This window comes from Gadus chalcogrammus, chromosome 17, assembly GCF_026213295.1.
Source record: "Gadus chalcogrammus isolate NIFS_2021 chromosome 17, NIFS_Gcha_1.0, whole genome shotgun sequence".
NCBI lineage: Eukaryota > Metazoa > Chordata > Actinopteri > Gadiformes > Gadidae > Gadus > Gadus chalcogrammus.
The window spans coordinates 1,518,187-1,545,686 of record NC_079428.1 but is presented as its reverse complement, the minus strand read 5'-3'; the positions used below and the strand labels follow the sequence as shown (position 1 = coordinate 1,545,686).

At 49.1% G+C, this 27,500-nt stretch overlaps 1 protein-coding gene across 1 annotated transcript in view; it reads left to right on the top strand.

The window, feature by feature from the left end:
* LOC130370390 (phospholipid-transporting ATPase ABCA1-like) overlaps positions 1-27,500 on the top strand; it is a 150,552-nt gene that overhangs the window by 22,756 nt on the left and 100,296 nt on the right. Inside the window, exons 12-19 of the mRNA XM_056576150.1 lie at positions 4,011-4,208; positions 9,119-9,324; positions 10,273-10,446; positions 20,449-20,671; positions 21,368-21,589; positions 24,800-25,004; positions 25,724-25,843; positions 27,381-27,500. The exon at positions 27,381-27,500 is cut by the window's right edge and continues 52 nt beyond it. Coding sequence (XP_056432125.1) covers positions 4,011-4,208; positions 9,119-9,324; positions 10,273-10,446; positions 20,449-20,671; positions 21,368-21,589; positions 24,800-25,004; positions 25,724-25,843; positions 27,381-27,500 — 1,468 coding nt within the window. The remainder of the gene's footprint in view (positions 1-4,010; positions 4,209-9,118; positions 9,325-10,272; positions 10,447-20,448; positions 20,672-21,367; positions 21,590-24,799; positions 25,005-25,723; positions 25,844-27,380) is intronic.

Sequence of the window (27,500 nt, the reverse complement as noted above, 5' to 3'; positions counted from 1 at the left end):
GACGTGCCTGGAACGCCGGTTCGCATCTCAGCAGCCGCTTTTATGAGGGAGATGTGATACTTTGCCTTAACTGGTGAATTGATTCCCTCGGTTTCACAAATCACCACCTGTGAAAGCGACGGCGTATATTGTGTCTCGCTGTCTTTGTTTGCCTCGGCGTTGACACCGTCGCGATACTCCTGGGCGGCGGAACACAAACACTGCGTGACAATTAGTTGTGTCTTAAACTAAAGTAATTACAAATAGCGATTTCCAACAGCAGTGTACACTGCTTCTCGATTCCTGTGGTGTCACTCACCTCTCCTTCTCGCTCTCTCTCTCGCTCTCGCTCTCTCGCTCTCTCTCTCCCTCTCCCTCTCGCTCTCGCTCTCTCGCTCTCTCTCTCTCTCTCCTGCCTGTGTACTTCCCTGCCTCCTCCATTACTCGGATGTCACTCTAAATGAGCTCATGGGCAGCTTAGGTGTGTTGGTGTGTGTGTGTGTTGCTGTGGATGTGTGTGTGGTTCTATGTGTTTGTGCGGTTGCGGGGTATGCGTGTGTCAGTGCGTTTGTGTGGGGGTATGTGTGTATATGTGTGTGTCAGTGCGTATATGTGTATGTGTGTGTGTGGGGTTGTGTTTATGTGCGTGGGGTTGTGTGTGTGTGTGTGTGTGTGTTTGTGTGTGAGAGCAGACACTCAGGGCTCTACACAGCTGGGATATTCATTACCCTAGCCCTAACCTTTACACAAATGGGACGACTACCCTCCTTTGTCTTAATTCTCCTCCCGGAGCCCCACTGAGCACCACCCCCTCACACCTCCACCTCTCCTCTCTCTCTCCAACGGAGCGGAGGGTGGCTTCCTCCGTCTCCAGAGGTCCCTCAAGGTCTCTGACACCATTCTACCGTGATGGGGGCCATTAGCAACGCTGGCACCACTGCCACTACCTCCACCTCCTCCACCTCCACCTCCATCAACAGTTGGGATATGAGACTTGGGTTTGACTCGGAGTGGGGCAGAGTTCGGATGAAAAGGGAGGTTTTTTTTGGCGGAATGGAAAAGTGGGGTTAGAGGAGAAAAAGTTGTTACGGCTTTGCATAATGCTAATCCCGCTTTATAATAATACAGTTGAATCACTCCAAATCACACGGAGGCACCTCCCTGATCTGTTATAATTTATGTAATTGTCACGTTGGTGCAGGGGCAAATCAAACAAAGAATAGATTTTTCCATTATTATGAAAATAGTGGTATTCCGGAGAAGGTGAAGGCTTGTTCTGCACGGTCTACCGGGTCATAGGAGCGTTTTCGGTAGCTCCAAGGGGACGCTACCGCTTTCCCCCCGCTCTCCTTTTCAAAGGCCATTGCAGCCTTTACACCGCTCTCTCCTTTCACTAGGAATCCTTCTGGTGGAGCATCATTTAGTTTGACACCCCACGACAGGGTTAAATGGCATTCTGGCCACTCTGCGGCCCTGAATGCCACTGAACACTCTGCCAAAAGGGACGGCCTCGGCGACGCGGCATGAGAGCGGAACGGCACGTCGAAGCACAGACGGAGACATGGGGATTATCAAACTTTAGAGGCTGGCTCGCCTGCATTATTTGCCCACCTTAAATAAGACACGGAGACGGAGCTCGTACATGTATGATGGATGAGGCGTGTCAGGCGGCACGCACGCACATGATGGATGCAATGTTTTCTGTAAAAGGTCAAACACAGAATAGAGACGCCTTCATTTGGCACTTTGACCCCAGGGTTAACCAGGAGATCAGCGCGAGTGTTTGCGCTGAAATGCCACTGAACGCAAACGGAGCAGAAATCGTGGCTGAATCTTAAGTAGACTGACCCGCCATGAACGGACGCGTCTGCTTTAATATGTCGGCTCACGAGTGGAGTGGTTTGAGGCCAACGTTGAATTTGCTACTTTTACCTATTACATTTACTTTACTGTAAATCCACCATACCTTCAAAGGCAATTTGTGTCCGCCAAGAGTCAATACATGATAGCTGCTCGTACCCATAATGGAACATTTCTGGTAAAATTGGCCAGGATTTAATGCCTGAATGAGAGGGAAAGTGATTATCTCCACATCTAAAGCACTGTTGAGCTACGGATGAAAATTACCTTGTTACGCAAGGTTTATTTCAAGACTCTGTAAATCTTGTCTTGTCCCCCTCTCCCTCCCCAACCCCCTCCTTCCCTGTCAACGAGACACACACACACACACACACACACGCACACACACACACACACACACACACACACACACACACACACACACACACACACACACACACACACACACACACACACACACACACACACACACACACAGCCACAGTCGTGTAAACACACTCTCACCGCGGCAGGCTCGGTGTTGTGCTGGGATATCAAGGTGATATTTGCATATAGATTAGCATATCCTCCTGATTAACTCTTTGCGTGATGAGGACAATTAGGGAGCTTGATGTATTGGCAGCACTCACCGGGAGACGCAGCGTAAACATCCCCTCACAGCCGTCCAATGAGAAGAGGGCGGGAAGTCGTCGCGGAAACGCTGCCAGAATGTATTTGTGTGCCATTGTCTCCCATTATGTATGTGTGTGTTTGCGTGTGTCTGCTTGATTGTGTGTGTGTGTGATTTTGTGTGTGTCTGCTTTATTGTGTGTGTTTGTGTGTCTGCTTGATTGTGTGTGTGTGTGCGTGGATGTGTGTGTGTCTGCTTGATTGTGTTTGTCTGCTTGATTGTGTGTGTGTTTGTCTGTGTGTGTGTGTGTGTGTGTGTGTGTGTGTGTGTGTGTGTGTGTGTGTGTGTGTGTGTGTGTGTGTGTGTGTGTGTGTGTGTGTGTGTGTGTGTGTGTGTGTGTGCGTGCGCATTGTTATACATGAGCCCCGCGCGGCGATGTAGCAGCGAGAACATCCCAGAGCCTGAAGTACAACAGTGCCATCTAGCCATTGCTGCTAATTAATCTGCATGAATATATGAATGACTGCATCCCCCACGTCATGTACTCCCGGCACATCACACATGCACACGCACACACATGCACGCGCACTCACACACACACCCACATACATGCGCGCACGTGACAATGCACACTCACAGACACACGCGAATGTTCGCATGCACGCACACAGACAGACAGAGGGGCACACACACACACGCCTGCGTGCGTGTGTGACATTGCTCCAGCACAGACACAAGGGGCATGTAAGCATGCGCACACATGCAGTGCTGTACAGACACATGCAGGTTAACACACACACCAATTCCAAGCTCGTTGTGACCGGGGCCTCCTTGGGCAGATCACACACGTGACACGCACACATGCAAGCACGCACACACACATCCATAGACGAAGGCACGCACACATGCACTGATGTGCAGACACACGGGCACGTCAGCACGCACAGATACAGCGGCTATCACACGAATGTCGACACACAGACACTGCCTTCGTAGAATGTGAATCCACTACCATGACTCAAGCAAACTATATTACCACAAAACAAAACCCTGTCATAATCCTCGCACAGACAGACTCAGAGACAGCTTCTACCCCGTAGCCATGAGTGAACTGAACAATGCAAAAGGAGACGTTTTAATACATTCACATTCAACTAGCGCCCATTTTACAAGAACATTGTGAATGTACCATTTGTACAACAAAAAACACTACTGTGCGATACCGTTGACCTCTGCTGCTATTCTTATTTATCTGTATATTTCATCTTTATTTGTTATTTAAATATTTTATCTTTATTTGTTATACATATATTTCATATATTGCATATATATTCAAAATTGTGTTTTTGTGAGTTGCACCATCTGGCTGAGATTAAAATTTCCCTGTACCATGGGCAATGACAATAAATTGCATTCTATTCTATTATTTTCTGTTATTTAATGTTTTTTTGTGTTCCTCTGTCTCTAAACAATGAAATGTCTGTTCTTCTCTTTGTCTTGTCCATTCCTCGTAATCGACAATGAAGCTGACTTTCACTTTTGGCTCGACCTTGACCTCCAGGTGTCCCTGGAGAACCCGGTGTTCGCCGCCTTTCTGGACCAGCAGCTCAACGGCACCGGCCTGACCTCTGCGCTCATCGCCGGCTTCCTGTACAACGGACCCCCGGAGGAGCGGCCGCCAGGGGGGCCGCAGTCCGACTGGCGCGACGTGTACCGAGCCGCGGGCCAGGCGGCGGCCATGTTCTCCCAGCTGCTCGGGGTGAGTCCGGGGTCGTTTCTTGTGTTTTTGTTTTGGGGGGTGTGGAGGGTAGGGGGTTGTGGGGTGTGGGGGTTGGGTTGGCTGCTCCAGCCGCGTCGGGGGGGGGGGGGGCTTGGTTTGTGGAGTCGAAGCGGTCGTCTCAGCTCATCCTCTGGAATGCCCTAACCCCTGAGCAAAACATCAACCAGAAACCGTCGAGGGGTGCTGGGTCATGTTTTGCCCAGAGGTTAGTGCAGGTGGGGCAAGTTGGCTGGTAACCGGGGAGGTTGCTAGTTCGATCCCCGGCTCCTCCTAGCGGAGTGTAGAGGCGTGCCTGAGCGAGGCACCTTAGCCTAACTGCTCCTGACAGGCTGGCTGTCGCCTTGCATGGTCGACCACGCCGTCGCTGTCCGAATGTGTGTATGAATGGGTGAATGTATATTGTAAAGCGTATATTGTAAAGCACTTTGAGTGGCCACTGGCTAAAAATACGCTAGATAAATGATAGACTGGTGTGCCCTCCACGCAGGGTTACTGGTTGTTGTTTAGGGCAGGGGTGTCAGATTTGAAAGAATAAATAAAAAAATGACTACACTCGTTTGTAAGGGTTTGGGCTGTAACAATGAACTTCGGCCTCGGCAGTGGAAGCCTGTAACCTGGCTCAGAAGCAGAATAGCACGGTGCAAAATACTGGTCTGCATGATTAAGCATTGAACCGGCGATACACTCCACTGACCAATCGATATCCCCAGTGACATTGCGCACGCGCGCGTGTGTGTGTGCGTGTGTGTTGACGTGAAGCTCATGTGACAGAAGAGCGTCTGTATTCAGGCAGGCAAACATCATTTGTCCGCATTGATCTATCGATCCGTTTTCCAGGGACGATATTATTTTAAGGCCTCGTTCGGTACAGACGGGTGCTGATAGTAACCCATTGCACTTTGACACAAAAATCGCTCAAATCATGTGTTTCAATATTTAATCAAGAGAACGTGTCGAAGGGATATTGGGAGTTCTAGTCGGAGCGGACAGAAGTGTCCAATCCCCTCGGCTGGCCAGTGCACAAATGCGTGAGCTCATACTGTATGCATGTGTGACAGAATGGAACAGCCTTCCCATCTGTCTTCTTTCAAGCTGCAGAGAGCCGCGTACACTGGAATACACACCGCATTTCTTCTTTATTTGATTCAGTATTTGTATAGCCATGAATCGCTACGTATATCGATTGGTATATCCAATGGATGATGGGTCTGCTAGTTAATAATAAAGATGGAATCAGATGCATTCTTATGACACTGAATAGTTTAATTTGAATGGGGGTTCGACTTCCAGACGAAAAGGGTTTTGGGTTCCAACCCGGATGTCAACGGTAAGACCCTTAAAGCAATATATAACATAATGTCATATAAAATATCCCTGTTTGTTTCTCTGGACTAAAAGCGTGGGTTATATGGCTGCATGGTAAATTAATTGATCCGGGGGATAAGAACTGCCCAACAGACCCACACGGCTGCATGAGCTAACTCGTAGCCACCGCTGGGCTCCGCACTCAATCGATTCAGCGCTATTCCTGGAACGCCGCCGCCTCCGTCTCCGGCCCCCGGGCGCACGTGGTGCCGACACGCGACACATGTTCATCACGCGCCCGGGACATCGACCCGCTAATCTCATCATGCCGCCGACGGCTGCCAACGGCAGCCCACACGCCGGGAGCCTCTCGCGCCGGGAGCTCCGCCGTGGCGGTCAGGCTCAGGGGCTGGAGCGTCTGGACGCCAGCCTCCCCAACACCGGGGGGGTTGGATGTCGATCGGATGACCGGGACAGCTGTCGGCGTGGTGACGGGGGCGCCAGGCCGCAGCATCGACGCGGAAAGAATTCTCAAAACAAAAGTATTTCCTTGTATTTGTTACGGTAATTATTGACATTATTTCAACACAAATTAAGTTGACAAAATAAATCATGTACAAAAATGGACGTCTTCTAATTTTCCCGCGGTTTCGTCGCAATAACTTCCGCAGCGACTTTTGTGCATGATGTACCGGCTACCCACTGGGTACCGCTGGGGTTCGGTCGGGGGGTCCTGGAAAGCCGGGCTTAGCTTAGCTCTGCGGCGACTCTGTTTGTTGCTGGAAGCCGGGATGAGTCGTCGGAGCTAGTGAGGCCAAAGTGGTCACCACCAGTGATGATGATTTCATGATTTCAAGAGCTACCCCCAACCCCCCCTGGCCCCTCTTACCCATGGAGCTCGGCCACAGTGTCAGGCTCAGGGCTCGGGCGTCTGGACGCTCGCCGCCCGCCACAACACCGGGGGGCTCAGATGGGGATCAGGGACCGGGACATCTGTCTTAGGGGGAGCCAAGCCGGTTCGCCCACTGGGTTTGGACGGGTTTGGTCAGGGGGGGGGGGGGGGGGGGGTCCCAGAAAGCCGGGCTTAGCTGAGCTCTGCTGCGACGCGGTTTGGGTTCGGAAGGGATGGAAGCCGCGATGAGATTTCAGAACTAGTGAGGCCTAAGTGGTCACCCGGTCGTTCTGATGGATCGTCCGTTCGTCGCAGACTAGACCACACCTCCAGGGATCCGGTTGGGCTTGTGCCCGGTGATGAAACCCACTTCAGACATAAACCAGTGCCTTAGTAGGACTCTGGGCGGGAAAATGTCTGGCTTATGAGTTATGAATGGAAAACAGCGGGGCCAGGATATCGTCGTGGCAACTACGCTTGACTCCGAGCTAACTAGGTTGCATCCCTAATGCCTGTCGCCTAATCTGTGGACGTCTTTGAGCAAGATGCTTAACAGCCGTCCTCCATTATCCTTAATCACATGTCACTATGATGGTGGGGGATAGCGGGGTTCTTTTCAGATGCATGTGAAGTGTGGCTGTACATGTAGCTCAATTCACGTGGCTTTGGATCCAAGGGGCCGCATAAAGACTAGCAGTACATTTACGTTTACATCTAGGGCATTTAGCTTTTATCGAGTTAAGCGATTTACAGCTACACGTACATTTGTCAGAAGAAAGAGAAACAACAATATAACGCTGTCGGTACTGTAAGCATGTTCATAGAACCAAGTGCCAAGTACTAGAAATTTTAAGTTTAACCCATTCCCCGTATACAGAAAAAATAGCTAGGTTAAGACGCTACACAGGGCTAAGTACTATTTTTTTGCCGTAAATTCAAAAAGAAGAATAAAGAATAAGAATAAAAATGGGCCCTATTTTACCATCAGGTGTGACATTAGATCAGTCTACCAGCTTGCCCAGTGGAAAGTTACAACTGGTAGGCTTATCTATCAATCATTCATCTAGGTGGACACACCCGCCCGTCACAGGGATTTTGAAACTGCTTGTAATGGCTGATCACACTCACACCTGGTGGTAAAATAGGAACCCTTAAAAATATCCTGAGATGCATTCAACATGTTTTTTATGAATAAATATTTGGCAATATCTGTTCTTCTGCCAGATCTGCTTAGGGGGTGGGGGGGAGTTTTCTATTAGACTTTTGTTTCTGCACAACGATAGAATAGCGGGCCAAGCTGGAAGCGTGTCCAGGACCGGGAGCACAGACTAGACTCTGGGACTCTGGGATTCGGGGAGCTCAGCGAGTCCCTCTCAATCTTAATTTCCTCACTTCCTGTTGCATCAGAGCCCGCGGTGCTCAAAGTAACTGTAATTAGTGCTGAGCCGCGGGTTTCATCGATTGATTTATTATTACACAAATCAAAAGTGAGGCATCATGCATGCACACACACACACACACACACACACACACACACACACACACACACACACACACACACACACACACACACACACACACACACACACAGTGTGTAGTGTGTGACACCACTGATAATTCCTTCCACCGGCGATACGTTTCAAGGCAGCATTTCACCGAATGTTCAAAATGATTTATACACACAAATAGTTTGTCTGGTAATAAATCTGTCTACCACACGGCAACCCTTTCATAAATGTTGACTGCAATCACTCGTCCAATCAGAGCATATCAATCACTAACAAATCCAGGTTGACTACACCGACCAACTACTTTCACAGGGGGGAGGTTTTTAGCTTGGGAATTGGCTTTTTTTAGGTGCACTAAGACATCGGTAGGGGAAGGCCTGATGGCAAAACAGAGACGACAGCGAGACGTGTGACCCGCCTGTCAGCCGTGGCCTCCACCCCACACCGCCTGCTCGTTAGCTACCCATGATGCATAGGGGGGCCGACACCGCGGGGCCGGAAGCGGTGGCGAGATGAACATTGGCTGGCCTCGCTTGTGTCTGTGTTTGATTGTCGTGGCTCTGTCCGCAGGAGTCAACAGCCCCCAACTTTTTGCCTGTAAACCATTTCCGGTGGCGAGTCGTTGCTGCAGACAGTTACTCAATGTGTCAAATAAGTGTATGATAGCCCTAGGAAAATTACTTTAACTGCTCGTTAAAGGTCGAGCCGAACTTCTCTCGTATGGATTTGAACGGCAAAACAGCAACTGCATAACAACGTTCTAATCCAAAATTAATTGTTTTGTTTTTGCCAAACCCTAATGGGTGTTCTTCTTGCTTGTGTGTGTGTGTGTGTGTGTGTGTGTGTGTGTCTCTCTCTCTCTCTTTGTGTGCCGGTGCGTGTGTGGCTCTCCCTCCTTGTATGGGTACGTGCGTGTTTGTGTATTCCTCTTTGTGGGTGTGTGTGCAACTGTGTGTATCCCTCTTTGTGTTTGTGTGCGCATGTGTGTCTGTCTCCCTGTGTTTGTATGTGTATGTGTGTGTGTGTGTATGTGTCTCCCTGTTTGTGTATGTGTGTGTGTGTATATGTCCCTCTTTGTGTGTGTGTGTGTGTGTGTGTGTGTTTGTGTGTGTGTGTGTGTGTGTATCCCTCTTTGTGTGTATGTGTGTGTGTGTGTGTGTGTGTGTGTGCGCCTCCCTGGACAGTGCCTGGACCTGAACAAGTTTGAGCCGGCCTCCACTGAGCAGCAGCTGGTGAGTCGAGCCCTGGAGCTGCTGGAGGAGGAGCGCTTCTGGGCTGGGGTGGTGTTTGAAAACCTCCCCCCCAACACCACCCAGCTGCCCGCCTACGTCAAGTACACCATCCGCATGGATATCGACGAGGTGGAGCGCACAGACGAAGTCAAGCGGAGGTATGACAATCCAAATTAATAAGGAGTGATTATTATTTATTTTTATTTTTCTTATTGATCAGAATTTCATATCAGAACTTAACTTCTCCTTCCCCGTGAACTGTTGACCTTGAAGATTTTTTGTTTTATTTACTTTTTGTTGAGACCGATCTTAGTCTGACACACGTTTCTGTGTGCTCACACATGGACAGTATAAACAGTTTGAGAGCTGAACTTACAAACCTGACCTCGGAGTAAAATGTGTTGCGCCTGGGGCTAAACGGTCGGTTCCAACGTTGATCCAAGGATGTGAACCGCTAATCTCTCGGGCCGTTGGTCCTGTTTGGAATACAAGTCATTTTATATGTGCAACCTGGTCAAACGTTGAGCAAGAAAATGCATGCATCTGCTCTCTGTACCAAGGGTAGCAATCATTTGACAACACTGATCCTTGAATGTACTTTGCGTGTGCTTCTTACCATTATGTGTGTGATGTGATGTGGTGGATCAGATTGTGTGCGATACAAGGTTGATGACCGTGCATTGGGTATTATCATCCCTATGTTTGTGCGAGAGTATATGTGTGCCTTTGTTTGTGAGCGTCTGTGTGTCTGTGCTCGAACCTGCATGTGTGTGTCTGTGCTTGTGCATGTGTTGGTGCGCATGTGCAACCGAGTAGGCGCGCGCGTGCGTGTCTGTGTGTGTGTGTGATTAAGAGTCAGTAAATGTACTTTATGTACTTATCTTCTGTGTCTTAACGATGTGTGTGTGTGTGTGTGTGTGTGTATGTGTGTGCGTGTGCGTGTGTGTGTGTGTGTGTGATTTAAGAGTCAGTGAATGTACTTTATGTACTTATCTTCTGTGTCTTAACAATGTGTGTGTGTGTGTGTGTGTGTGTGTAAACATGTGTAAACGTGTGATTACGACTCAGAACGTCCTTCACCTTCTGACCTTGCTCCACCTTACCAGGTCGTGGTCGCCGGGGGCAAAGGACAACATCTTCAACGACCTGCGCTACATCTGGGGCGGCTTCGCCTACCTGCAGGACATGTTGGACTCAGGCGTCGCCCGCGCCCACGGCAGCACGCCGCTGGTCGGCGTGTACGCTCAGCAGATGCCGTACCCCTGCTACGTCAACGACGGGTGAGTACCGCCAACAGCAAAGGGGAGATTAAAGCGCTTTTGTCAGCGGCGGCGATCAGACGTTGTGTCCAAGAGGCACCGGGGAGTCGAATTCCATTTCAACCCGTCCACCAGAGGCACGGCCTGAGTTGTGGTTTCATCTGCTAGTTACGTCAGCCCTTTGTTTTCACATTTCCCTGTTGAAGCGTAAAAAGAACTGGGGGCCATTCGCTTCTTTTATTCCTTATCTGGCCATTCCGTCGTTTTTGGTATTTTCTGTATTTTTTTATGTCATGCCCGTCATAAAGGAAGTAAATAACAGCAACACACCCCTCACTCTTGGAGAAAAATAATTATACTCTTATAGCGCTCGTAGCCAAACACAAAATCGAAGCCGACGCAACAGCGAAAAAGCAACAAAGACCGGGAGATTGAAAGAGTAAAACAAAATAATATTGATCCCGCTCCAACTACAGGAAGTCTCAGCGTGTTTGAAGCACTCTAAATTATTAAAGATTAACATCTAAGGATGTGCGTGCCTTTCCCCTCAGACAAACAATAACATACCCCCCCCCCCCTTCTTTTCAATATCTGTCGTCTCACTTTTGATCGTGTCGCCAAGGCACCTCTGCCATCAGTGCTGCTGTCTTGTTACGGGGGTCGTCGGGGTCACATGGTAGCCCACCCCTTCCGCCCCCCCCACCACCAGGGGACAGAGCCTCCGACAGAGAACTGCAAAGCAGCAGCAGCAGCAGCAGCAGGCAGGCAGTGCCTAGCCGAGAGCTGGAGCGCTCTCCTCCTCCCTGCATCATTAGGACTTTCATTAATGAAATGAAAATGTTGAGCACCGAACGCAATCAAGAAGTAATTACAGCAGACGGCCCCCACTCCCCCGCAAGAACACAACGCAGCACTCGACAGGTCAAATGTATAGATTTATATACCATAACATCTTAACTAATTTCCCTCTGGGATTGTTAAAGTATTTATCTATCTATCTATCTATCTATCTATCTATCTATCTATCTATCTATCTATCTATCTATCTATCTATCTATCTATCTATCTATCTAACTTAACAATCCGGAAACAAGTAGAGGAAGCAAAGAATTGGTTTCAACTTTTGTTGACCGCGCGTGTGCGTGTGTGCGTGTGCGTGTTTTAATATGCGTGGTGCTTTTTAAAACAGTAATGGAGCCCTACCTCCCTGAGTACGCCGTTGCCATGGAGACATTAACCTGCAGGAACACACATTGTTGGCATTCGGCTCGCATTGACAGTAATGGTTTTATTGATTTGTCCCTCTAACATCATTACTTCTCTATAAATAATCCTCCGCTGGCCCATGATAAGTGTTTTGTTTCACGCTCCCGCCGAGCCCTCTCAGTGAGGGAGGGAGGCTGAGCACCAAGTCGTGTGTGTTTTCCTTTTCCGTCGGATCACGTTCAACTGATTACATATTGTGTGTGTGTGTGTGTGTGTGTGATGATGTCACCAGGTGTACTGTGTTCTTTGCTTTCGGTTCACAAGACACGGACGCATCGGGAAGTTGGGTGGTTTGGTGTGAATGTGGGAATGTGGGGTGAGGTAAGTGACGGAAGATACATCGGAATATCACGTGTGATCTGATGGCACGCCGTCTCCGACAATCGTCTCCGGAAATTGGTCTCCGACATTCCGAAAAATGTCTGAAAAACGCCCTGGCGTTCCCGGGTGGTTTTCATCGCATTCCCAGTTTCAACTTTACATCGCGGTGGCATCCACATGAATAACAACAGTATTCCTAATTATCAGAAACAAGACAATGACGGCACGTCTCGTATCCCGACGCTCCGGCTTTCGTGTCTCTCTTCCCGTAAATAACGAATTAATAATTACCGGAGATGAATGGCGTCCATAAAGGAGTCTCCCCAGGTCCCTGCAGCATTTACTCTCCCGCCCGGCCTCTCCAGTTGGGCCCGGGCTAAATTATTAACACTTGAAAACCGCTATTCCATTCATAAATAATTGAGAGCGGAATCAGACAAAGAAGGATGTAGTAAAAAAAATCGAATGGGGGGGAGGGCTGCTCTCTCGGGTGGGGGGTTGGACGATGGTAGTGGGGGCCAGACAGACAGACAGAAGGGCTCTGTGATGATTTTGTAGCTGACATGGGGGTTTCGACCCGAAGGATTTCGTTGGTTAAGGCATGGTTTGCGACGTGCGTTTTTTTTTTTTTTTTTAGAAACTTCAAATGTCCCGTTGACTCCCATTAATAAAATATAGACACTCAAATCGTAATTGATGCATGGTTACGATGGATATAACTCAGCTGAGCAATCCAAAATAAGCAGTAAATATGAACGCTGCGTACTTTCCACCTGATATATGATACATACCTGTGAGAATATAGGTCCTGCAGTATAAAGGGAAGACAACACAAGGTCTTCTGTAGTAAGCTCGAGCAGTTGCGCAAACGCTCACACACACACACGCTCAAACACACACACGGTCGCTCAAACACACAGAAACATACAGAAACACACAGGCACACACACACACATAAATACACACCGAAACACACACACACACACACACACAGAAACACAGCAACACACAGAAACACACACGCAGAAACACACACACACACACACCAACACACACAGAGAACCCCCCCCCCCCCATACACACACTCCTCTCCAGCACCCTATTTAGCAGTCCATTGCCCTCATTTAGCTCCGGTCATAAGTGGACAATTTCCTCCGCTAAACATCAACACTGCCCCCCCGCTCCGAAGTGAACAACGCACTTGAGCACAGCCTCCAAATCGGTCCCGTCTTTTGATTTATTTATTTCCCATCGCCCACCTGAGCCTTTTTATTTCCTTTCGTACGTAACACACCGCGGTTGACCCGCTCCCTGCCTTGCTCGGGCCTCTGAGCCCTCCGCTGACCTGTCTGCGCTTCGTCCAAACAAAGCCCAAAGATAAGAAAAGTGTTTTAGTCTTTTTCGCTCGTCATCGCACATCGCAATCGGCCGTCAATTGGCGATGGCGGCTGCCGATAAGAAGGTGACCCTGCCTACGTCCTGGGCATTTTTCTTCTTTCTTCTTCTTCTTCTGACCCCGATAAGAAGATCAAGCCGCCCTATTGGTCGACGCCCTGCCCTCACCTCAATCAGGGCCGACATCCTTCCTCGTGCACCGACCCATCTGTTCGGCTCCGAGAGAGACGGGCCCCGTGGGTGAGGCCCGGAGCCACGGCATCACACCCGCACACACATCAACTCCCCGTTGGATAATAAGACAAGGCTTTCTTTTGAAGCGTATCTGGAACGACCTGTGATAAACGACGTCCTGTACGCTAATTCCATGATGCGCTGAAAAAAGGTAAACCCGGGATGAAATCCCCCGTGATAAAGTACGGTTTATTGCACGCGGTTCATCATCGTAACCTTCCCCCCTCATACGACCGCTAAGGGTTGTGTGTGTCGACGCCGATCACTCCAGTCATCAGTCTGGCAAATGAGGATGGGGGTTTTGGGGGGGGGGGGGGGGGGCACCGATGTTTTTCATTGTCTGCGTTTTGTCTTTTTGTACGTTAAGCAGCCATTCAAACCCCACCTGCCGTGCTGCGCCAGGCTTTATGTTTTATGTATAATAGAAGGCGCTCCATTATGGATGGAGTTCTACCACCCAGGATTCGGCGCGGTGCGCTTTCACTTGTTTTGACAGTTTCATTTGAACGCCGGCCAATGCTAATTTCGACGCTAGTGAGCACTTCAAACGTTAATGTACAAAAAGAAATCCATGTACCATGAAAAAGGGAATTAATGGCAATGCGCTGAAAACAATGAATCGGATTGGTTGGCAGGTTCAAGTTCAGCAATGCTAATATAAAACGCAAACGTGTTAAAAAAAACCAGCTTCTTTTATTAGCCACTATTATATCCTTACGCAAGCTAGGCTTGTTGTATACGGGGAATGGGTTAACCTAGCAATTGTTAGTGCTTGATGAACATCCTTGATGAACAACCGCAGCGACGTTTTCTTCTTTCACTTTCTTCTGACAAATGCACTTATTGTAAATCGATTTTAGATTAGAGGGTCTGCTTAAAGCCCTAAATTCAAATAATATTGCCATACAGTAATTGGTCATCGTAACTATTAGCTCCAATATTCAAGCCACCGCGAGGTCAGATTACGGAGCGGTTCAATTTATGAACGAGACGAGAGACAGATTTGTTTACCAGGGATGAAATTACCCCGTCCTCCACCAGAGGGGCTCTCTCCTAGTTAGAAGTCAAGCCCCCCCCCCCCCCCCGCTCCCTCTCCCGCCCCCCTCCCCTAAACTTGGGTCCCGGCGTGTAACGGGATCGGCGGGACGCGGCTGCCGCCGCGAGGAGTCCTATTACTTGAGCACCTTTTGATCGATCAGGGGAATGTATAATTCAAGAGCATCTGCCGCGGGCAAGGTTGTCCGTGTCAGACGTGGTGTGCATGACGGATACGCAAGACCCCCCCCTCCCCCCTTCTCCACAACTCCCACTACCACCAAACTCCCAACAGCCTTTTCTCTCCGTGTGACGACGAGTCGATGGAAGTTAACTCTCCGGCAGACGCACGTCGCACATCAGCCATTCAGACGATAGGGAGATGCTAAGGGAGGGGAAGGGGGGGTGGTGGGGGTAGCGGTTGGACTGGCGGCGTCGGCGGCCATATTTACCGTTCGATTTGGAAGACAATTGGTACCTCGGGGCGGCGTTGTGAAATTCAGACGGAGGGGAAAAGAGGAAGGCTCCAGCATGGAGCTAATGGCCCCAGAGTTATTTATACAATGTGTTTTGTCGGTCGGTTTTTATTGACCACTTTGGTTAATGCCGGGCAAATTTAGGAGGCTTTTTTGGCGGGGGGAGGAGATGGTGTGTGTGGGGGGGGGGGGGGGGGGTGTTAATGGTTTTTCTTTTTGAAGTGCAATGTGTTTGTCTGATGTTTTTTAGCCTCAACTTTCTTCTGGCGGTGTTGATGATTGGGGAAGGGAGCGAGCGAGCGTTTGAGTTAAAGTCCTCTTAAACGCGTGTTAACCAATCCCTTCCTGCGGCTCACCCCCGCTTCCTCGGCGCAGGTTAATGTCCGTCCCACTAGGGCCGGCTGGAAGTGTGTCCTCGGGAAATCAATGATCCCTCCTTGTTAGCGCTCCAATGTCCCCTGTGAACTTCTTGTCTGACTCCTGCGGGCCAGACGTTCGTTGTCGTTTTTGTTTGCGTTGCCCTTGAAACGCTTTGTCTAATCGGGTCGTTTATAAGGCTTAAGTCTTTCATGTAAACACTCAGGGGCGATCCAGGGCACTCTCTCTTTGTGGAGAATATGAACGGTGAAGCAATGGGATTTCAGTTTGAAGGATTTTGTAGCAGCGCTGATTAAAGAAAAAAAAAAGAGATAGCGAAAGACATATTTATGGGAACGCAACGAGCGTTGCGTACGCTCTGCTAAAAAGACCCTCTTGTAACGCTTGTAAACGGTTACACGGTACAATATGAAACATCCGCGAATGTAATGGATGTAAACGCGGGCCTACATGAAGTCTAATTCATGACGTCTTTTTTCCAGAGTTAAGCAGAATTGTGCGGGTTTCCAGATGCCTGCTTAGTTCTCCGCCCGCGTGCCCGCATTGTGCTAAAGAGTGCCTCCCTTGCATTAAAGCTGCCAGTTTTGCTGGGTTCCGGAGCAATACTAATATGGATAAATCCATACTTTGTCAGAATCCATTTGCCATCCCCCCCCTCCCCTCCCTCTTCGCTCTCTAATAAAGCAAAGGTAGCACTTTGGCACACGGTCGCGGCGAGAGATATTGACATGGCATTTTGATGGCTTTATGAAAGCAAGCTTAATATTGCCTTATTGTTTTGTAACGGCGTCCTGCCGTACATCTTCTCCGGCACCCCGGTGTGCACTAAATGGCTTGATGGGAGCTGATACACAAGATTCATGAAGGTTAGCGCAGAGTGAGCAGGAGAGGAAAAGCCTCGGTGACATTGATTCGAACAAAAGGGGGGGAATGTAATGGTCTTTTGAGCTCTGATTGAAAAGCTCTGGAGATTTTCCCAACCCCAACAAGACAATTACTCTGGCGTGGCAGCGGCTCAAGTTGTTTTGCCGCTTCCCTATTTAACCATATTTTGTTGCACCGGAGCGACAAAAAACGTAATCCGGGGACGATGGAGCACCGACAGAAAAAATATCATTCAAACTGGGTCCAGCAAAGATCTCTCTGTTAAAGAAGGACTTTTTTAGTCAAAACGTCCCTGGAAATTTCCCCCTCGAACACATTGTGAATTTCCAACCAGAAAGTGCTTCTATAAACACAGAGGCCTCTGAGCCTGTTGTTCCGTGTTCGGGGTCAGGATCTGGACCGACCTGACCCCCGGCCTGACCCACGCTCCGATCACTCTCCCCCCCGGCGTTCTGCTTCAGCGGGGAGCAGCGACAGCACCTTACCCCGTGTTCAGTCCTGTGTCTTCACCCTCTGGTCAGGCCGGGATCTGAACCGGTATGATCCCTGGCCCTGACCCGCCCTGCGATCACTCTCTCCCCCCCCCTGACGTGAAGCCTCAGCGTGGAGCAGCGACAGCACCTTACCCCGTGTTCAGTCCTGTGTCTTCACCCTCTGGTCAGGCCGGGATCTGAACCGGTATGATCCCTGGCCCTGACCCGCCCTGCGATCACTCTCTCCCCCCCCCTGATGTGAAGCCTCAGCGTGGAGCAGCGACAGCACCTTACCCCGTGTTCAGTCCAGTGTCTTCACCCTCTGGTCACGCCGCGATCTGAACCAACATGACCTGTGCTCCGGTCCCCTCTCCCCCCCCTGACGTGCAACTCCAGCGGGGGAGTTCTCAGCCCGGTCTTCAACCACCCCCCCCGGTGGTCGGGCCGGGATTTGACCCTACGTGACTCTGGCCTGACCGACGCACTCCCGTCTCTCTCACACACACACACCTCTGCAGCTTCATCGGCAGCATCGGCGTCACACTGCCCATGTTCTTCGTGCTGGCGTTCACCTATAGCGTGTGCATGACGGTCAAAAGCCTGGTGCTGGAGAAAGAGCTGGGCCTCAAAGAGGTGCTGCGGTCCACCGGCGTGCCCAACGGCGCGCTGTGGTGCGCCTGGTTCACGGAGAACATGACGCTGCTGCTGGTGCCCTGCCTGCTGCTGAGCGTCATGCTGAAGGTCAGTACCGGAGGGAGGGAGGACATCTCTCTCTCTCTCTCTCTCTCTCTCTCTCTCTCTCTCGGCGGGGCGTGGGCGAGCACCCGGACCACAAAGCACCCCCGCCCGGGATGGGAACGCAGAGGAAGGGAGGGAGGGTGGCAGGCGTAGCTTAGCATAGCTTAGCATGACAAATCGCGGGCTTAGCTTGGCGTGGCGCGCCGCGGAAGGCGCAGATTCAAGGTGGATTATTGACGGGATGGTGGAGTGATTGTTTCGGAATAGAAAGGGGTAGTTGATTGTTTTGGGGAGTGTGTGTGTGTGTGTGTGTGTGTGTGTGTGTGTGTGTGCGTGTGTGTGCGTGTGCGGGGGGGGGTCTGATGATTGCAGGTGTTTATCTCTGTCAGTAGTTTTGGCAGCTCTTTACTCAGGCATAACAAGTGAATAAAACAGTGTTTTTGTTGAACTCATCAAGAATATGTAATGGAGAGCAAAGGTATTATGAGAAGCATCTTGGAAATAGAAAACAGTGGGCTGTCATATTAATTTTAAATGGCTTCAAAAATGCTAACACATCAGTTGGCTTTTGACCTTCCAGCCCACATATATTTCTTAAACAAGACAACAGACTGCACTGCAAGATATCAAGAAATGAGATACCTTAAACTTTAAGGCTCTTTGTTGACTAGTGGCGTGTGTACTTTTCTACTGAGAACTACCTTGAACCACAGCGCCTTAGCATATAAGGGCAGGATGTTGTTAGTGAAGAACCAAGATCAGGCCTCACACTATCTCTCAGGACACGCAGGTCAGGGAAATGGGCTTGCTTTGTGTTCTGGTACTCTGCTCTAAATAATCAAGTAATCAAATAATCAAATTGTCACAATTTTGAATCATCAACTTTGAAGAGCACCTAATCATTAAATAATCAAATCTCAACTCTGGTAGTTCTAATTTGAACCAATTTGAACCACGGCAATTACAATACCCTGTGTTTAATCAGATAATGTGTGGGTTATTTCTTTTCTTTTTTGTGTGTTATTTGGTCGCCCTTTCACTGGAAAATTCAAATCCACAATGACCTCTGCATCACAACATCAAATTCCATTAAGATTACCTGTTTGTATTTGGTGTTGATGCTCTCCTTGTACAAACACCGGGAACAACCAACGTCCTAAATAGTTAATTAAGCTCATTAATATACTTACTTCAGCCTACCCAAATGGCAAGCAAATGCAATTCATTCAAACTAGGATAACCTCTATATTACTGTGGATGGACTTACAACAACAAACAAATATTGAACGATAGCCTGCAGCATTTTTGGGTTTTACCGTCTGTTTAATTGGTTGGTTATAAGATGTGAAGGTTAGAAATCAGAAAGGAATTTGTTATACAAGAATTATGGAACCCTAACCTTCACACCAACACCAGTTATTTTAATCTTTATCACAGACAGTCTATCACGAATACGTCAAATCGTACATTCCTTCCAGTGGCACAGAGGTGTGTTTGTTTGGTAATTATTTAAACAACCACAATCCTTCCAGTGCCATAAGAGGTATGTTTGCGTGGAAATATTCCTCAGTTATACTCCTAAATGCTTTTGGTAGTCGTCAAAAAAGGTGAAATGTGAACAGCTGGGCCAAATGTAATTTCCTATCAGCCTAATATGTTTGCGAGGCCTCCACGACGTGTGAACATTAATAACAATGAATGGAGTCGGGAACAAACCTCACGGCATGATGTGTGCTCAAACGGTGGGCTCGTTCTAAATGATAATTTCAAAGCCGTTTTCGGCGCATTAATAATGGAATCTAATCATGCGCTGATTATCTGGAAGTTTCAATCACGGTCGGTGGGATGCGCGGAGATGGTGTTATCGTACTCTGCTGTTGTTTATGCTTACGTTCTTCCGCGAGGTGCGTTTAAGGAAACTGTGTTTTGTCATTTGTCCCGTGTCTAAAAGGGAGTTAACATGTTGAACAGAACTGAAATCCGTCTTGCATTGATCCTCTGATTTATTTTCCCATGCATGAATCCCATTGATTTTGGGAACGTATTCTACTCATGTTAGCCTCCTCTAACAACACACGGCCGCCCGGTCATTGACCATTGGTGGTCCCTGAACAAATCAATACATAAATGTACTGGCTCAATCGATTGTGTATTTTTTTATTTTTATCCCGGTATTCCGCGTCGCTGGCCTTTCTCCCCCCATTTTTCCCCGAGCGTGTTCTCTGATCTCCATCTCCAATCTGCATTGATTAAACGGCCCGCCCCCTCTCTTGCTTCTCCTCTCCTTTTATTTGCTGCCCTACATCATCCTCCTCCTCCTTCTCCTGGTTCTTTCCTTCGTTCTTTCTCATTTTTGTCTTTCTTTATGCCGTTCGCTCTTTCTCGCTTATTATTTCGTTATCTATTTCTCTTTCTCTCTTTATTCCGTTTTCTTTCTCTCTCTTATTTGATCTCTTGGTCTCTCCTTCTTTATTTCATTCTCTCTTTTGCTCTCCGTCTTTATTTCACTCTCCCTTTCTCTTCCCTTATTTCGTTCTCATTGTCCCTCTTTTTCGTTCCCTCTTTGTCTCTTTCGTTATTTTCGTTCTTTCTCCGTCTTTATTTCGTTCTCTCTTTTGTTATTTGGTTGTCGCTTTCTCTCTCTATTTCGTTCTCATTGTCCCTCTTTTTCGTTCTCTCTTTTGTTATTTCGTTCTTCTCACTTTCTCTCTCCATTTCGTTCTTTCTCTCCCTTTCTTCTTCTCTCTCTCTTTCTTTCCCTTCCTCTCCTTCCTCCTCCACTCCTCCGCCTCCCCCTGGCGCATCCTCCTCCCTCCCCCCAGGTTCCTGCGCTCGCTGGCCAGCTCGCTGCCTCTGCTCATGACTCTGGCCTGGATCTTCTCGGTGGCCCTGATCGTGAAGGGCATCGTGCAGGAGAAGGAGGCGCGCCTCAAAGAGACCATGCGCATCATGGGCCTTCGGACGTCCATCCACTGGCTCACCTGGGCCTTCTCCAGCATGCTGCCGCTAGCTGTTAGCGCCGCCTTGCTCGCCGTCCTCCTGAAGGTGATCCCGTCGGTGTCTGTGGTTTCGGACGACGCAACGCTTTTGTTGTGGAGGGGTCGACGGTGGTGCTAAGACGTGGTTGGCAGGGGTTCTGATCAAGAATGAGTTAGAATAGAGGTGACTGTAGCAAGTAGGATGGTGCAATGGATATAGGGGGTTGTATTCCAGAGGGAATGCACTGGGTTCGATCCCCAATGTCCGCAGCATACCTGTTGACATTCGGATCCAAAGGTCAATGCTGCTTTGGATAAAAGTGTCTCCTAAACGACTAAAGTTTACAAAGTAGACTTTGAATTAGAGACCAAGCATTCAGTCGCATAGAATCATCCACAACTACAGGACAACTACGAGTGTCAAATCCTTGCAGAACAGCCAACCAAAACATAAATAAAAGTCGAACCACCGGTTCATACCGGTTCATCCAACCCATTGCCCCTCCCAGCCCTCCAAAATGTAAAGCGTTGTTTCCTTCGCCCGAAAAAACCCAGAGCACACACTCTCGAAACACCACACCTTCCAACCGAATCACTCGCTAATCAAACCGATCCTACCACCTCTTCCTCCCTCCTTCTCCCGTCCGTTCCTCTCCCGTCGGCCCCCCGCCTGTTTAAATAAATCCAACCCTGCGTCTCGTGTTGTGTTGGTTCCTGTGCCCCGTGTTTGGTGTGTGTAACCCCCCCATGCTCCCTATCGCAGTACGGCAGCGTGCTGTACTACAGCGACCCGACGCTGGTGTTCGTGTTCCTGCTGGCGTTCTGCACGGCCACGGTCACACAGTGCTTCCTGATCAGCGTCTTCTTCTCCAAGGCCAACCTGGCGGCGGCGTGCGCCGGCCTCGTCTACTTTGTGCTCTACCTGCCCTACGTGCTGTGCTACGCGTGGAAGGACAGCATGCGCTTCGGCGCCAAGGTGGCCGTGGTGAGTACCTTTACGGTGGGATTCGGGGCGTTTGGCGGACACTTTTGTCCAAAGCGAATTACGATAAGAACATTTGTCAGAAGAAAGAGAAACAACATTCGCTGTAGGTACAGTGAGGGTGTTCATAGAAACAAGTCCAAAGCACTAACAATTGCTAGGTAGCTTGGATAAGGTGGTACACAATGCCGTACTGAGTACTATTTCTAAGCGCAAGCCGGACTAAACCCAGCAGCTGTAGCAATGAATCGCTACAGCTGGTGTGTTTAGTCCGGATGATAATCAGCTCATTTGATCGATTATACAAACTTATTTTTTCCTGTCTACTGTGGAACCATATAATATCTCCCTCTTTCTCGGTCATTGAAATCAACCATCACAACTTGGCTCATTAAATGTATCGCTTGAACTTAATCAAAGTGAATTAATTGCAATCCAATTCAGCATTAGACCCGTTGTACAATTAATCTCCAGTAAATTACTGTGGAGTTAGTGGGAGCGAACAAGGGGGGAAAATACACAATTTCCTTTTTGGAAATAGAGAAAACATACAAGAAAGAGCCCTGAAGAAAGTTTGTGTCCTATCCATCCTCCTTTCCTGTTAGCAAAGGGATCCGATGGTGGACCGGGGAAAGAGAAGAGATAAATAGTGCACCATTGCTCAACTCTCACCGTACCCTTTCTAAGTGACCTTTCCAGGGGGGCCTGCATCATTTGTCGTCCCCGGCTGTCCTTTTCCCGCCGACAGAGGAACAGGAAATCTTTAATCTTCATTGCCATGCATGTAGCCTCATCTTCCCAGCTGGCGACCACCAGAATGCCGGTCTTTTTTTTCCTGTTTTGCAAATCTTAACATTGACCACCCCCCCGCTCCCGGCTTCCCCGTGCGTTACTCCGGTCATCAGTGCTTGTCCGGTGGTATTCCAGCCCCACCCCACCTCCACCACCCCTCACCTCTTCAATCATGGTGTTTTCCCTTCCTGCTTCATCTGTCCTGATCATTCCACCTCTCAAACTGAAAGCATAACTCCAGGCTGAGGCCCCTTGCCTCTACAGCCTCGTGGTTCCAGCAGGAATGATTAAATTGCTTCTATCCGTGGGGTAATGATGGATGTATTTGTCTTCTGCTTGGCTATTTCAAATCAGCATCCATCCCTCTCTCTCTTTCTCGCTCTCTCTCTCTCTCTCTCTCTCTCTCTCTCTCTCTCTCTCTCTCTCTCTCCCTCTGTCCTCTCTTTCTGTCCTCTCTCTCTCTCTCTGTCCCCCGTCCTCTCTCTCTCTCTCTTTGCCCCCCCTTACAATCTGTCCCCCACCCCTCTCTCTCTGTCTCTCCCCCCTCCCCCTCTGTCTCACTTTCTGTCTCTATACTACTTTTAAAAATCTGTGTGAACAACTGCGGTTTCTCTTAATGTTTCTCTCAACACTTCCTCCATAAACTCCCTACTGCCTCGGCTTCCTCTCTCGGCTGCACTACATATTCTCTCGCTCTCTCTCCAGATTGATGGGCTAGCCCACTAATTAGCATGAACAATGTTTCCCTGACCAAGCGGCGCTTTCAGACTCATCGCTACGCTTAATTTGGGCAGAGGGAAAGCACACAGCTCAGATGGATCTGGGAGCTGCGAAGGCACATAGATCTCTCCCGTCCCGCCGCACTGTGTGATAATTAAGCCGTGAAAACTCACATTTATAAAAAGAAAAGGAGAAAAGTTGGGGATAACTGAACCAAACCATCGCCAGTTGGTAATTCATATAAGTGTTGCCCCGTGAATAAGGAACATAGTAGGCTACCAATACCCTGCCTATAGCCTACAGTTGGCACAATTAACGCTATCAAATCGATGTCATACCAAACGTATAGTCCATTTCCCTTTACTTTTGCTCTCCTGGGAGTCTGTGCTCCAAACTTAAAACAAGTTTCTCCTGAGCTCAGACACAGCGAGAGCCTTCACCTCAGAGGGGAGCGAGCTTCAAATTGCCCCCGTGACACATGTCGTCAGGGAGTCTGCACGGAGTGTTTGGTCGAGGTCAGAGTGTCACCTCCCAATGTTTTTGGCCGGGCCCCTTCGACGAGGGGTCAGGAATGATTCACACACTGGCGCCCGCTGGCCGCAGTGGGAGAATACTTACGCCGCTGGCAGGAGAAGACTTTGACATGCCTTTACTTTGGGGCCACTAAAAGGGTCAAGGATGCCTGGCCTGAGCGAGTTTAAACTAGCTAGGGCTATATGCCGGCATCATCGGCATAGCGTCATCGTACATAAGGCTCTTGATCCGCCATGTATATCAGAGAGCTTCATGGCGATCCTATCATTGCTTCGGGCTGCATAATACTAGCGGTTAGCCCTAAGCATGCTCATGCCCTAGCAATGCAAACCAAGCTAACTTAAAAGCTAACAATGGAAACCATTCGGGTTTGCCACCATTTCATCGCAGCACATAACGCTATCAACTCTCAATGCTGCGGCCTAGCAAAGCATAGTAAGCTAGTGGATTATCACATGGCCCTATCATTGCATCACAGCCCACAGCTAACCGCTAACCGCGCGGTGACTGTTGACCCAGACGGCCCGCACTCTATGCCCACAGGTACCCCCCCACTGGCCCCGCATTGCACCGTAGCACATACCTCTAACTCTCGCCGGCTCCTGTAAATGACTGTGGCATCTGCCGGAGTTAAAACGCTGTGAGCAAATGAGGGGTGATGAAACAGCTGGCAAGCAGCATGCAGTGGAGAGCGATAGGTTGGCGGCAGATGCTGTTGCGTCGAGGGTGGGGGGGGGGGGGGAGAGAGAGAGGAATCGTCTGCCATTTCCTACTGTACGAAACAGCCCACTGATCTTTGTTTGCATCACATGAATTGCATCCCGGTCTGTGCCCTCCAGAGAGACCTAGCGAGGGAGGTAGAGAGAGAGAGTGAGCGAGAGAGAGAGAGCAAGGTAAAGAGAGAGGGAAGTTCTGTCTTCCCGCAGAGAGAGAATCCTCAACCTTTTAAACAAAAAGCCCTTCGTGGCCAGCGTCTCTTTTCCTGTACTGGGATCTCCTCCGCTCGCAGTTCAGATAACCCTTACAGTATGCGCCTACACAATTCATCCTACACATGAACCTCGGCATCTCTGGCCAACACGATCGACAGCGGCCGATCATGGCCGCTGTTTCTCGTCCCCCGAGACGTCAAATCCGACCAACTGTCGCCTCTGCTCCCCTCCCAAGAGCCTGCTGTCGTGCGTGGCCTTCGGCTACGGCTGCGAGAACCTCTCCAAGTACGAGGAGCAGGGCCTGGGCATCCAGTGGTCCAACATAGCGCAGAGTCCGGAAGAGGGGACGCGCTACAGCTTCCTGGTCTCCATCCTCATGATGCTGCTGGACGCGCTGCTGTACTGGACGCTCACCTGCTACATCGAGAACGTCTTCCCAGGTAACGGCCCTCGCACGCTTCTGTTGGACACGCCGTCGTCTAACAGAGCGATGGGACGGTGAACCATCAAAGGATGTGAACGAAATTGTAGAAGATACTAAAAGAAGGTTTTTGACGTTTACGTTTATATCCAAGGGTTTTTAGCAGACGCTTTTAACCAAAGCGACTTACAATAAGTACAAGTGCCAAGGACCGACAATTGCTAGGTTAACCCATTCCCCGTTTATAAGAGGATTGCTAGGATAAGATACTACACTCCCCCCAGCACGGGGTAAGAGGTCATACAGGGTCTAAGTGAACTCTAGTGCTGCACAACCTAGTTAAAATAAGTTATCGTCATTTATTGAGCGTAGAGTATGAGAAGTAGCAGTGGAAGTCTTTGTTTTCTTTATGCAATGACATTTAACGTATGATCATTATTTCATTATTTAAATTTGATATAATCAAGCGTGATGATGTTGTCGGTTCGACGGGATCGGAGGCCGACGTTAATAAGTACCACGCAGTCCGCGATCCCAGCAGAGTCGGGTCCTTAATATCGTATTCCAGTCCGACGATAATTAATCCAATCATCGGGGGACCTCTCCACCAGGCCGGGCCCCCGGAGCAAGGGGCCCCACGTCCCCCTTGTTATTATCATCATCATGATTGTCGTTCTGATTAAACCGTGTGTGTGTGTGTGTGTGTGTGTGTGTGTGTGTGTACCCCTCAAATCGCAGGCCAGTACGGGATCCCCAAGCCGTGGTACTTCCTGGTCACCAGGTCTTATTGGTGCGGGACCACCGCCGCGGCGAGCACCGTCCACCCGGACACGCTCAAGAACCCGGGGGTCCAAAACGGTACCGACCCGCCTCACGGCCGCGCTATCGTTGTAACTTTAACCCCGTTCCACCAACGTTTCAGGGCTGGTTCGGAGCCAGTGCCGATCTCGAACCGGTACGTGGCCTTGACATATTAATAATCCTGTCTCCGGCCCGGACAAACAGGTTCTGACTCAGCACCAGCTGGTCCAGTGACATCTAGCACTGGGTTAGCGTAATTCTAACGCGTACATTTTAACGTCCTGACGTCATGTTGCTAGGACAACGGCGTCGTAGGCTCTGATGCATTGGCGTGCCTCTACTCTCTTTCTACTCTAAGTCTGTGGAAGATCAAGCTGGTTCTTGGGGAGTTCGCGTGTAGAACCAACACTGAACCAGCGCCAGCCCAGCACCGGGTTTGCGTTGGTGGAAAGGAGGTATTGTTGTTTTTCGTCTGCTGGCTGATGAAACGACCAACCGCCGAATCACGGTCCAAATATATAACTCCCTGCCAACTGCCAATGGTGGCCTTGTTTGACTGGCAGTTGAATGCTTTCGAAAAGAACGCTTTGGACCCATGAACTGAGAATAAACCGTGAGAAACGTGTGTTTTTATCGCTGAATTCTCCACGGGTCATCGTTTGTCAAGGCGGGGGAAAAACAGAGCTCCTAATTAGTTAGCGGTAGCGTTAATATGTCAGGCGGTGGCGGCGGCGTTGCTGCAAACCGACGCTAACACCTCATTGGCTGAGCAGGGCTGATAACAGGCGAGGTGAGGCCGATGGGAGCGAGGTGTCTCCGGGAGAGTCTCTAATGAACACGGGGACGGCGGGCTGGGGAGGGCTGGTTACTCCCAGGATTGGGTGGTCGTATTGTTAACAATGTGGGTAGTGACAGTTTTAATGTCACTTTATGATTCCGCAACATTTATTCCTGCTAATAACAAATATGCTGTTGGGTATTTGCTTTTCTTTTTTCAAATATGGTATACGGTTTAATACGGCCCACTTATACTTTATGTTTATAAGCCGAGGACAAACGAAAAAGAGATGGGAAAAATGTAAACCGACTGTCAGTTTTATGAATTAAAGAATGTGCAGGTAAAATAAAGAATTTATGATCGGTGATTACAACAAGGATTATTTCAATTATATTTGCGAGTATAACGACGCGATCGGTTTAATGAAAAATGTTTCCTACGCAATGTAACCTCCAACTCTTTCATAAGGCCGTCTGGGATTTCGGAGACAGCAATCAAAACATCCATCAGTATAAGGGAGGGAACTCGTATCGTATGTGTCCTTGAAAAAGTTAAAGTATTTAATGAAGATGTTATTTAAAGGCAGAGTATTTGCACCCTTTCAATGATGATGTTTACACTGCCCAATAGTACGCACAAACATCATTTGTGATGAGGTGAAGTGGGTACTCAACAAAAATATATATTAGAGGGGGTACAATAGTAGGAAAAGTCTGAGAACCACTGACCTATGGTATTATTCAGCCTTTGGCAAGCAGAGAATGTTCCGCGAATGAAAGAGTGCATTTCCTCACATTGCCCCCTTGTTCTCTAAAGGTTACCTTGAGAAGCCACCGCCCGACATGAAGGCGGGGGTCTCCATTCAGAACCTTGTGAAGATCTACAAGACGGGGAAGAAGCTGGCGGTGGACGGCCTCAGCGTGGACTTCTACGAGA